The sequence below is a fragment of the Phocoena phocoena genome, chromosome 15, assembly GCF_963924675.1.
Source record: "Phocoena phocoena chromosome 15, mPhoPho1.1, whole genome shotgun sequence".
Lineage (NCBI taxonomy): Eukaryota > Metazoa > Chordata > Mammalia > Artiodactyla > Phocoenidae > Phocoena > Phocoena phocoena.
Window position 1 is genome coordinate 52,220,288 of NC_089233.1, and position 13,088 is coordinate 52,233,375.

The 13,088-nt window shown below is 41.4% G+C and overlaps 1 protein-coding gene across 2 annotated transcripts in view; it reads right to left on the minus strand.

Annotated features, from left to right (window-relative positions):
- PLCB1 (phospholipase C beta 1) overlaps positions 1-13,088 on the minus strand; it is a 686,080-nt gene that overhangs the window by 131,796 nt on the left and 541,196 nt on the right. For both annotated transcript variants that reach the window (XM_065892597.1, XM_065892598.1), the window contains exons 13-15: positions 7,111-7,195; positions 5,683-5,860; positions 1,154-1,221 (exon numbers count right to left, since the gene is read on the minus strand). In XM_065892597.1, coding sequence (XP_065748669.1) covers positions 1,154-1,221; positions 5,683-5,860; positions 7,111-7,195 — 331 coding nt within the window. The remainder of the gene's footprint in view (positions 1-1,153; positions 1,222-5,682; positions 5,861-7,110; positions 7,196-13,088) is intronic.

Sequence of the window (13,088 nt, forward strand, 5' to 3'; positions counted from 1 at the left end):
ACAGTTTTAAAATGATCAAAAATCACTGACAAAAAGTTTACACAATTGAAATAATTCTGGAAAAATTACTCTGTAACAGTTTTCCTTCTGGATATTGAGTTGAAATTTAGTGGGGAAACATAATTAATCAAAAATTTAGACTCTATTAAAGGAAATAATTATAAGAGGAAGAACATTATGTGAGAACAGCTTATTATTTGTTATTTATCTGTATTAACTAAAATGTAAAGATACAAATACTGAGACAGATACTTTCCAATATATTTGAAAGCAGATCCAGTTTAAACTTTTTGAACAAGACTAAAACAAAGTTTTAAAAATCCAATTGACCTATCCTTGATTTGTTTCTGGATTCTGTGCAATGAATATTTCTGAGCTGATGAAGTTATTTGGGAAGCTTGAGCTTCTGTCAGTAGATAACTGCTAGTGGTGTTAAAATTACAATGGGGAATTCCCTGGCGGTCCAGTGGTTAGGACTCTGCACTTCCACTGCCAGAGACCTGGGTTCAATCCCTGGTGGGGGAACTAAGACCCCATAAGCCAAAAAAGGGTCAAAATTATAACAACGAAATTAATGTCATGTTTATAAACATTTCTCCAAACCTCATGTCTTCTCTGGATTCTGGACCATTGACAATCCATTTAATTGCCTCAAAAATTGAAGCGGGCAGTTGGAGGTCACAAATTTTTTTTTTTTTTTTTTGCGGTACGCGGGTCTCTTACTGTTGTGGCCTCTCCTGCTGCGGAGCACGGGCTCCGGACGCGCAAGCTCAGCGGCCATGGCTCACGGGCCTAGCCGCTCCGCAGCATGTGGGATCTTCCCCCGGACCGGGGCACGAACCCCTATCCCCTGCATTGGCAGGCGAACTCTCAACCACTGCGCCACCAGGGAAGCCCGAGGCCACAAATTTTGAATTCATTCTCAACATACCACATTTGATGGAAGGCAGCCTCAGCAACACTGTTCCTTATAGAGAACTTTGCTTAATGCAATGCTTGTTCCTCTAGCGACCAGTTTGCATCTTCAGTTTTCAAACTCTTTTCACCACTAGATGGCAGAAAGCGACCAGGAACTACAATCCAGAGGGAGCAGTCTGGACGGGCAAGTTAGCTGAAAGCTTCTGTGACCAGAAGTCAAGCCCTAGAAACCTACCTCATCCATCGAGGACTTTTTACAGTCATCCTCATCGTCATCATCGTCACTCTCCGTATCAGCTTCTCCTGTCAAATTTTAATAACAGATCATGAAGTAAATAAGCATTTACAAGTTCGAAGCACATGTGACATGTGCATTACCCAAAATTTCCTTGGAAGTTGGCCTTTCACTGTTCTGAAGTTATTCTTTTGGTTTTTTAAATTTTATTAATTATACAGAATTATACTGACATTTTGAATATGGATTTAGTTTTCTAAATTTGATTTGTGAATACCATTTGAAATTTCCAAGCTCTATAAAAGATGCTTGTCTTTACATTTTTATCTATATGTTTTACAAAACATATGGCATCTTATACAGTTAGCTCTCTCTGGTGCACATATCCTATTTTGATGTATACATTCTATTTTAGTGTCTCCATGACCCTAAAACAGATAAACTATCACTTTGCCACCTTTCCCTCTTCTTCCTGGTCCTGACTCTTCTGTGTGATGCTTGGCCAGAGCTCAGTGACCTTGTAGCTATTTTTCCAAGGCCAGAGAGGACATCACAGAAGTCGAGGTAGAGTACAAGAGCTGGGACAGGAATGGAGGCTATAGTAGCACACCTGATTCTACAAAACTGTAAGGTACCACCTGTATCCTGTGATTTGCCTGCAGGCTTATTTGATGGAGGCATTGTTGTCTAAACAATGCACATATCTTTAAAAATGGAGATATTCTGTTTAAGACGGCAGGATAAAATGGGTGAACTCTTAACATAATTATGCATGTAAATCTACCTTGGTCAGTTATAATGCAGCTTCACATGTAGTCAATATACAGTCATTTCAATAGATTGTTTTTCTCTCCAAAGTTTAGGTGGATGATTCCACCAGCTTAAATAGTCACATTGGTATGAGGCATTACATTCTTCCCAGCTCTGGGATTCAGTCAGACCCAGTAATATCACTTATGTAAAAAGATTTTCAAGTATAAAGTAAAGAAAGCATACTTTTAAATTGTTTGATTTGACTTCTGTCAGGGTCCATACAATGCAATAGGATAATAAGTCCAGAAGATGGCAATATTAGTTCAACAATGAGGCAACTAACACGGGCCAGTACCTCCCCTCCCTGCCTTCTATAAATTAGCTGCCCTGCGCAATCTCTATCAATAACACTGCCCACAGCACTACCTCCAAGAAGCTTATAAATGTTTTCATTTGGCTGACAAAGTTCAATCGATTACTAATGATAGCAGTTAGCATTAGGGAAGTAACCTTCAGAGGGAAAAGATGTCTGGGACCAACATGGCTTATTATTTTCAGCTTGTTTATTAAAGAAAGCCACATACAACTGTTTTATGACGTTAATATTGTGTTAGTTAATAAGGGGAATCAATTCCACTTTGAAAAGAAAACATAGCTTATCCTATTAGAGACATTCTTTTAGGAGGTTGACACAAAACTTTTTAGAGTCAAATTTGTTGCCTCAAGTTTTTGTAACTATTTATCGTTTTTTTTAATTAGAGAAGGGGTTCTTTTTATTGAGTAATTTAAGAAGTTTGGCAGGACAGTTCTTCATGCTCCATTAACAACACACCAGAATTTCAAGTAATCAGGCCATCCTCTAGTTTATGTGGGAAGGAAAGAATTTGTCATTCTTTGCTCTATGAGCAGGGACCTGATTTCTCCCTTATAAGTGTCTGGAGGAATCTTGTTGAAAAAAAAAAAAAAATATATATATATATATATCCTAGTTCTTTAAGACAAGTGTACAGGCAAACGACTGGATCTCTTGGGGGAAGATCTGGCCAACAGGCGCCATGATAAGTAGATTAGCTTTGATATAAGAAACATGTTTTTCAAGTTATTTGAGTTTCCAATACTGAAAACATCTACAAACCAAATGGTAAATTAGCAGTGCTGTTTATTCAGGTCCCTACCTACATATTTAAATGTCCAAAAATTTCCATCGAAATAAATGAAAATTGCACAACAGAGTATGGGGCTAGCTTAGGAAATCTACCAAATTAGTAACAGATTGCTGCTCTTTCTCTGAACTAAGCAATAATATTCACTGCCTGTTAAAAATTGTTATTTGTGTTATGCATCCGGTTAATAAGAGGGAAGAGAACTGGGGAAGGCAGATGGTAAAACGACAAGCTCCCACATGCAAAGGAAGATACAATTTACTCGCTAACACTCAAGAGATAGAATCGTGCTGAGAAATAGGTGGCCTGTTAGTGACTTTTCGTTCCAAAACTTCAAAAAGAACATTCTCACTGAGAACAAAAGTTATTTTTGAGAAAAGAATCAGAATTGTGTAATAACGTTTGAAACACACATTTTAAAACTACCAAAAAAAAAAAAAAATCTTTCAAGGAATCACATAACGCCTGTGGACAAGGATGTTAATCTAAACAATAAAAGTAATTCCCTGGTGATGCAGTGGTTAAGAATCCGTCTGCCAATGCAAGGGACATGGGTTCGAGCCCTGGTCCCGGAAAATCCCACATGCTGCAGAGCAACTAAGCCCGTGCGCCGCAACTACTGAGCCTGTGCTCTAGAGCCCGCAAGCCACAACTACTGAGCCCATGAGCCACAACTACTGAAGCCTGGGAGCCTAGAGTCCATGCTCCGCAACAAGAGAAGCCACCGCAATGAGAAGCTCGCGCACCGCAACTAACAGTAGCCCCCGCTCACCACAACTAGAGAAAGCCCATGTGTGGCAACGAAGACCCAACGCAGCTGGGGGGGGGGGGGGCGGGGGGCGGGGAGAAAAAAGTAATTGGTAACTGTAATGGAAAAATACAGGAAAAGATAAATCAGAGTCTTGGCCAACCTTTTTTTTCTGATTGCCGTAGAGTTTATATTTTAATTTTTAAAAATTATTTTTAAACCTTTTAATTGACATGTGATAAGTATACAGAAAAGTACACATACCGTACGTGTACAGTGCCTTAACATACCAAACAGACCTTAGGAAACAGTACCCAGATCAAGAAACAAAATGTAACTGTGTCCAGAAGCCTCCTTGGGTCCCTTTTAGTCACTTTTTCACCAGGGGTAACCATCTCCTGACCTCTAATAGTGCAGGTTAGTCCTGCTGTTTTGGTACTTTATATGGATGGAATCAGACAGTGGATACTTATCTTTTGCATTTGACTTCTTTACTCAACATTATGCTTCTAAAACGAGATTCATCCATATTGTTGTATGCACTGTAGATCATTATTGCTACATATTATTCCATGGGGTGAATATAGCACATGTATTTATCTGTTGATGGGCTATTCTGAATAGTGCTGCTTTAAGCAATTCTTCACCAATGTCTCTTGGTGAACATCTACATGCATTTCTGTTGGGTATATACCTAGGAATAGAATTCTCTGGGGCAGAGGGGGTTCATTTGCATATGTTCAGCTTAGCTTCTGTAGATGCTGCCAAACAGTTTTCCAAAATGATTATTCCAAGGTTAGCTAAACTTTTTATTGAAGAAGTTTCTAGATTTAAGCTTAAAGTTTTCTTTACTTGTTCACCCTCCAGTCAGGGTGAACATATCTGCAATGCACTTTTAAGATTGCCAAGACTCTGACTAGAGTTGGAAAAGAACTTAGACTAAATGACAAATAATTCAAAGGAAATGCGTGACCACTCTGAATTCTTTTCTCATCAATCACAAAAATCTATTTCAACTTAAATCTAAACCAAAAATTAGTGACAGTAAATATCACCTAGTAGCTTTGATAGATAATTCAAGTAACTTTACCATTTCACATTTTTAAAGAGCTCTGTAGAATATGGATAAGTTGAATGGCCCAGAACTCTTCAGCACATCATCAATGAGAATCCATTTGATGAACATCTTGTGTCCAGACCTGTAGTTAGTGTCAAGGGATCCCTGCCCTTGAGAAGTTTAAAATAACATGGTCACTACAAAGATTATTTGGCTTATGTGGTAGCCAGAAATTATGGTCTCCCCCAAAATGCCCATGTCCTATGAATATCTCCTGTGTCCTGTGAATACATTGCAAGAGGGAATTTGCAGATGAGATTAAGTTAAGGACCTTGAAATGCAAGAGATTACTCTAGATTATCTGGATGGGTCCAATGGAAAGACATGAGTTCAGAAAAGCAGAGGACCTTTTCCAGCTGTGGTCCAAGGGAAATGTGATGACAGAAGAAGTGAGATGGGACATTCCTGGCTTTGAAGCTGGAGGAAGGGGTCCACAAGCCAATGAATGTGGCCTCTAGGAGCTGGAAATGCAGGGAATAATATTGCCTAGAGCCTCCAGAAAGGAAAGCAGCCCTGCTGACACCTGGAGTTTAGCCCAGTGAGGCCATGTGGGCCTTCTGTCCTGCAGAACTGGGTGTTCATATGTTTGTGTAGCTTTAAGCCTCCAGGTTTATAACAGAAGTCAAAAAAACAACACGCTCTAAAACTGTGCCAGGTAGAAATGTTAAAAGTCCTTCTAAGTTAATTCCAGGGCAGTAATTCTTAAGTCCATACATAATAGGGGAATGAGAGCCCGCCAGCCCCTCACCAGCTCCTGGGGACGAGGGCTCAAACACACTGGAGGAGTCGCTGTACGTGTTGGAGGTCTGTTCTGAGAGCTTCTTTTTGCCACTTCCTTCTGACGATTTGTGGGATTTCTTCTTATTTTTCACCAAAATTTTGTACATTAAGTCCAGAGGGCTTGGAAGAGGAACTCCAGATTCCAGCTAATGGAAAGAAAAGACACATTCTTTAAAAACACTGTCCCTTCCTTTCAAGTTCCTTCCCCAAAACAAACTCCCAGGACTGCATTAGATACCAAGGGCTTCTAGATTATTCTTTACTACCTCAACACAGCTCATTAAGCTGCTCTAAGGGTGTCTTATGTAGGGGCTAGCTCATAGCTCTTGCTTTTTTCACATGAAAGGTATATTTTAATTACTGTACTGTAATTATTTGTCCATGAGAAATCTACATGAATAACACCACAGAAATGTACTGGGTGATTTGGCATGTTAACCCAAAGTTTCATGAGTTTTCTGATGGACCCTCTGAATCCAACCATCGTGATTTAGGACAGATAGGACAGCCTTGTCTTGGATTTTCAAAGGATGGAAGCCAGTTAGAGTATGGCATCTGCCAGGAGGATGGTAAAGACAGGCAGGCGTTTCCAGGCAGGCCCTTAGAATCAACTTTTCATATGCAGTTTGCAAACAGCAAAATCCTCATCCTGGCACGAGGTAATTAAGTTTCTGGTGTGTCCAGCTTGTACATCTATGGGAAAATCAATTTCCCTTGAGAAGGTTATTATATATTGTAACAGACAGAATGTATGCAAGTCCCAAAACAGGTTATTTTTAGAAATCTATGAACTCCTGTAAGCAGGCCCTTTATTCTTCACTTGCAACCAGTCCGGGGACTGGTATGAAATCATGCAAGGATGTGTGGAGACTGGGGAAAGGGTTGAAGACAGAAGAGGCTACTTGACGATCTTTCTGCTGCTTTCCTTCCCAAAGCAAGGATTGTTACCACGGCAATAGGAGGTCCAGATTCTGCTGGGAGAGTGCAAGGAAGTGAGGGGTGGCCAGCAGGGATAGGCTGGAATGTCATTGTGCCACCTTCAATGTCCCATTTTGCTGACCCATTTCTTTCAAAGCGGTGTGATGAGGTTCCCTGGGAGGTGGCCAGAGCCTGTCCCTTGGGACTCCCTCTGTGGGCTGATTGTGGTTGTGGGAATTCTGCAGTCCTGACTGGCTCACATCGGGGAGTGAGGGAGGGAGAAAGCTGTGGGCAGAGGAAGAGGACAGATGCAGGTCTGTCCCCCTCAGGAGGTCCCTGCCGGCCTCCACTGGTCAGAGGGCTCATTGTCAACTCATACCAAGAAACATAAACATGGAAAGGATGTAAGGAAGTCTCTCCCTAATCCAATCATAAAGAAGGTGTGCGTTCCTTTGGGATGAGCATCAAAACTGCTTACTGGGTACTTTTCCAGGGGCTCCATGAGAAGGGCGTCCCCGAAGATCAGTCGGCAATACTCTGCCATCTTGGCCTGCTGCTTTGGGCTGAGGGGAGAGAGAAGGAAAGCAAGCAAATAAGAAGGTTATTCAAAGAGGCCGGACAGGATGACTTTGTGTTATCAATTACAGAGAGAGGTCATTTCCTCCTCCTACCTGTCAGGATTGTTTTCATTATTCTAAATCCCTGTTTACAGTTCTAACTTGTGTGGATTTGAATGCCACACACAGGTGGGCAGGGGAGGCTCTTCACAAAGCTGAGCGGCATGGACATAGATGGAGAGGACAGAAGGTCACCTGCCTGTCACTGGATGTTTGAATGTCGCAGAGTTACAGACTCAGTCCCTTTTGCTTAAGTTCCTGATTCTAAGTCAAATGCCAGATACTTGGCAGGTGGAACTCATTCAACTCTACGTGAATTCTTGGGTGAAATTTGTCTAATGAACAGAGCTGCACTGCAAAGAAGTGTTTACAAGGAAGTGAGGGAAGAGAGGAGAGGGATCTGGACAGAGAGAGGGAGAGAGAATCTCAAAATGCAGAAGAGAAAAGGCTGACAGGCAGAAGTATGTCCACTTGGGAGGGGGCCCTGGAGGAAAGACAAGAGAAGCAGGCACCTTGGGGAAGGGTGTCTGTAGCCCTTTTGTGCACTAGAGGGAAGCAAAGGTGGTGTTAGCCTGATGAGGTGCCAGTAGGAACCTGGTTTCATTGGAAAAGGTTGGAGCTGCTGGGTTCACTGAGCTGAGCTCCAGGCTATCAACCACTCGGGATCTATAAAATGCAGAGGAAAGTAATTGTTCTTGGAAAGGGGCAGAGGATGCTGAGAAGATGAAGTGAAATAATAGATGAAAACACTTTGAAATGTAAGATGATTGATCCTAGAGATGCAAGGCAGCCTCCGCCAGCTAGACCAGACAAACGAGGGTCCGTTCACATGTAAACACAGTTGATGTGAGGGAACATCCTTACTCTTTCAAAACTCCTGCTTCCCTTGACCTTTTAAAAAAGCAATTCTCATTCTGTAGGATGTTAAATATCATTATAAAGGTATCCAATTCCATCGGGTTTTATGGACTGTGACTTTGACCTATAGGCTGTCGGACTTGATTTCCAATAGTTGTCTTTATGTGCTGCAATGTTAATACGTTTTAGCAGAACTGGGGCTGTAGTAAGAATAGGTAAGTGATAAAGATCCTTCTTAACTACAATTCAAATCGATTATAAAATGTGATTCTTATTTTCATTCCTTCTACCATGACTGTTAAACCTGGATCGTGAACAGTTTTTTCATGGGAAGGGGGATGCTTTGGGGGTTCATATCATACTGCGATGGTCCACAGGGAAAAGCACTCTTTATATCACCCTTTTAAAAAAACATATATTTGGGGGATCAGATGAATTCTCTGGGCTTCAAATATGAGCCCAAGGTCACCGCTTTCTTGGAACTGCAAGGGGAGGCAAAGGAAAGATTCAGAGAAGACCTACATGACAAACTCCCAAATTCTCATCATGCCTTTTTTGACCTGTAAGAGATTTTGCTGGGCAGCTCATGTAGCTCTCAGAATATCCTGCAGCTTTCTCCAGCAGTATCACCGAGGGAGGAAAACCTACCAATTGGAGAACTGATCCTGGAAAGCACTGGGGCTGGTTGTTTAGGGATGACGTGTTATAGTTAGGGAACAAGCAGAAAAGTGACTGATTTAGCAGAGCAGCCTTGGGCATCCACAATTCAGACACCCTTGCTCAACAGACAGCTGGCCCTGGGGCTCCACCAAGCCAGTGAGCTCTGTGTCTGTAGCTGAGACAAATCCATTTGTGCTGGACCTACACTTTCCAGGTTGCACAAAAGAAATTGTCCAACCCTCCCATTTCACTTTCATGGAATGATGCTATTAAATAGAGCTTTGTTTGCTATTCCAAGTGTGGTCCATAGACCAGCAGCATCCACAGGGCCTGGAGCTGGTTAGAAATGCAGATTCAAGGCCTCCTAGGAAGGCAGGCAAATTGAGTAGAAATCTCTGGGGAAGCAGGGCTCAGGGGTCTTAAGAAGCCCTCTGGGGGATTCTCATGCACACTCAAGTTCGAGAACCACTGTGATGGATGAACCAAGTCACCAGGTGCTTAAGTAAATGACACTTTTCTTGAGGGCTGGAACTTGAGAGCCGCAACTTCCTTTGAACAGAGGCCTGGAGGGAAAAGGAAGGATTGTACCCCAACACCCTGCTTTCAGGACTTCTAGTGGAGCCATAGGCTCACCAGTAGAGGGATTCCTGGGTGGTGTTCCAGGTGTCCCTAAGCAGGTGAAAGGCAGAGTCCTCTGTCCTCTGTCAAGCTGTCCCCAAATCAGGCCCTGAAAGATTTTGCTGGAGCAAAATCTTACTCGATTCCACTAAAGAATCACCTGGGCTGTTAATGCTGCAGGTGGCAGGGCCCTGTGCCCAATCCCCTGATACACTGAGCTGGGAGCAGAGCCCTGGAACCTGCATTTGTAACAAGCCTGCAACTAATTCTGAGGCAGGTGGTTAATGGACTACGGTGTTTACAACTGTGCTCTGACACTTCACCAAACCACCTAGGGTCTTAAGAAAATGAAGATTCCAAGGCAAAGTTTGAGATGGAGATCGAGACTGCATTTCTAACAAGCTTCCCGACACGCAGATGCTGCTGGTCGATGGATCAATGTCACTTTGAAGAGCAAGCATCTGTGTCTGACCTAGACTTCTAAAAACCTGCTTAAGCATCCACTGAGTTGGAGAGAACAAGAGGCAGGTGTCCAAGGAGAAAGGAAAATGTGCTATTTGATAATCAGGCTTTTCGTGTTCTCCACAAACATACATGCCCACCTGACAGGGAACTGAATCAGAGCAGAGAGAAAACTGAATAGAAAAAGTCAGAGGAAAACAAAACAACTTTAATTGTGGGGTCAGAACTGCAGAAACAAGACATTGCATTGGCCACGAGAGAGCAAAAAAAAATCCTGAAGCATTTGGAACATCAACATCAGCTACCATGGAGATGAAGCGAGAGGAAAATATTCACAAATACGTTTTGAGCTTCAGGCCACAGCAGACCCATCCGGTCACATTTAAACACCTGGCAAAGTGATCAGTTTTCTGACCAAGGAACAGGCCCACATCTTCCAAGTTGAACTAAACCAACCTCCTTCTCTATAGATGAGGGATCTACAACTCACGGCTATTAAGGAACTTGTCCAAAATCTCACATTCTCGGTGGCTGAACCAGAGCTAGTGGTTTCTGCACTTGAATTCAGTGGAGAACTCCTTTAGTGAAAATGCTAGTTCACAAACTAGGTGGCCCATCAGTTAACTAGGACTTTAAAAAAATTTTATTTGCAGAAATTCAAATAAGGTATGCGGGTGAAGCTCGGGAATCTGCATTTTATGGGATTCTGATGTAGCAGGTGGAGAAGGATAAGTCACCAGTGGCTCATGGCAGCTTTCTCTTTGCTGTCCATGGACAGGTGATTTCAAATATTTGGAGAGAGAACCAGAAAATTAAGAGGCTTTCTTCCTTTCTTCCAGTGTGGGATTGTTTTGGAGTACGGCTCAAGTGGGCTGGGGCCAGGATTCTGAATCTGGTATTTTGTATACACAGCACAAAGGAGAAAAAAAGAACTGCTGCTAGAGGTAACATATAGGTTTCAGATATTTTGGGGGCTGTGTCCCTGTGTCACTGTGTTGAGTAGGATTCTAAGGGTGTATCTAGTTTCATGGGAAAGACTGCTGTTACTGATGAATGGTGTCTGTCACTGGTTCTTTCAGCAATGAGGTGGGATGGCCTGCAGGTCAAGCACAGGGTTTTACCAGCAAAGGAAAAGCTTGCAGGTTTTCTTTGGGTGTGTGATAGTCCAGCCAGGAAAGAATTGTAGCTGAATGATGTTGATATGTGTGTGAGGCTCAAGGACAATGGAAATAGGAAGCAAAAACTTCCTTCCACAATAGAATTCAGTATCTCAGTATTTCACTGCCATTCAGTTATCTCAGTGGTTTGGGATCAATATCATGGCATCCAGGGAAGGTTGTTATCCTGTTTTCTTTTGTATTCATGCATTATTAATGAACTTTTAACAGCTAAATTTCTCACTTTTAAACCAGAAAGGGCTGTATTATGTTACAATCTTTTTTGATTATGTGTTCAATGTGGATTTCGTTTTCATGCTCAGTTTGGTTCTCTGTAGAATTAAGGCTGAAGACTGAAAAAAATAAGCTGTGGTTAAGGGTCACGAGCCACAAAAATGTGACCATTCACAGGCAGTTGCCTTGTGGGATGCTCTGGTTGTCTTAATTCGATGTTTGTAAGGTTGTGATGCTTTTGTTTAGGTGTGGGGGATGGAGTTGGTTAAACAGATGAGTTTTGAAGTCGTACTAGCCATCTTTGAACCCCTGCCACATTTTACCTGCATGACCTTGGGGAAGTAACTTACCCTCTTTGGGATTCAGTTTCATCATTTGTAAAATAGGGATAATAGTAATAATATTTATTCTTAGGAGCACCTGGCTTTGTGGTGAGGGTTACATGAGCTTATGCTCAGCACATAATACACATTCAATAAATATTAGCTGTCATTATGTTTGTGGTAGTGGTGGCTCTGATACCTCTCTGGCTGCATGGCAGAGTCGTACCAGTGTAGCGGGTATGACCATCAAGAATGGAAGTAGAGTTTTTCATTTTGTCTAATTTATATAGAAACATTTCTTGAAGAAAATAAATGTGCTAGATATGGAAATATTTCTCCAAAAAGGAAATGACTGATTGTCTAGGAACTAGAGTGCCTGAAAAAAAGGTGCTAAGGCATTGTAGAGCCCAATTACAAAGGGACAGGCCGAGATGAGGAAAGTCACATGCAAATCAGAGCTGTCACAGCAAATGAAGTACTAAATACAGTACCTAAAGAGGTTCCCCCTTTCGTTAGAAAAGAAATAGTGAAACAGAATAAATTCTTGTCTCTTCAGTTGGCCCTCAGAAGTGGTAGAAAAACTATATGCCAAATGATTACATTATTCACTGGATGATTGTTTCCTAATGAAACAGAGTCATGAGCTGGTAAATGTAGTATGGATTTCCTGAAGGCAAACTAGAAATACAGATAGCTATAATTTGGTTACTTCAAAATAAGGTCTTTCTCCACATATACATTAACAAATGATCACATTGAATTACTCTGAAATTCCTCAAGCTAAAATTTGGTCACTACCTAACTGGTTCTTTAAGGTTTAGTAAATCCTTTAAGAATTAGTGAATTGACGCATGTGTTGCAAATTAGTTGGACAAAGAGAATCAGTGACCTGGGAAAGATTTTTGATAGGAAGGAGGATAAAAAAGGATCTAAGGAACTTGTGAGCCAAATTAGGATAGGTGTTGTAGGCTTTTAGTTGAGAAAACTGGCTTAGGTGGTTGAATGAAACAAAGGGCTTCCCAAATGCTCTTTTGAGCAGTGATGGTCACTACTATATAGTCTTCAGACATTAATTCCAGGGACTAGAATTTTAGTTTCTTGAATTTTGATTCAGTAATAGATGAGAATCTTTCATGTTGAGGCTCTTTAGATTGAATAACTATATAATAAACTAACATCCTCGTGTCTGATGTAGATGTGTCTTACTCTGATCCTCTGTCATAAAATGAGTATAAGAGTTAAGTCAAAATTACCTATTCTTTGTATAGCTCAGCAAAAAGTGCAGGCTATTTTGAAATAGGAAAATATTTACAAATACTAACAAACAGGGGAAACCAACGAAAACAGGAAGTAGGGAGAATTTGGTGGTCTCAGTTCTATGTAAGTTCAAAGTGGCAGAATAGAATTTATTTAATTTATTTAGCTTTCTCTACACCAGCTCCAGTGTGTACAGAACTGGCTATTTTAGGGTGGTAAAACTGACTATAAATCTGCACACAACAGAAGAAGCAAACGAAGGAGGATTAT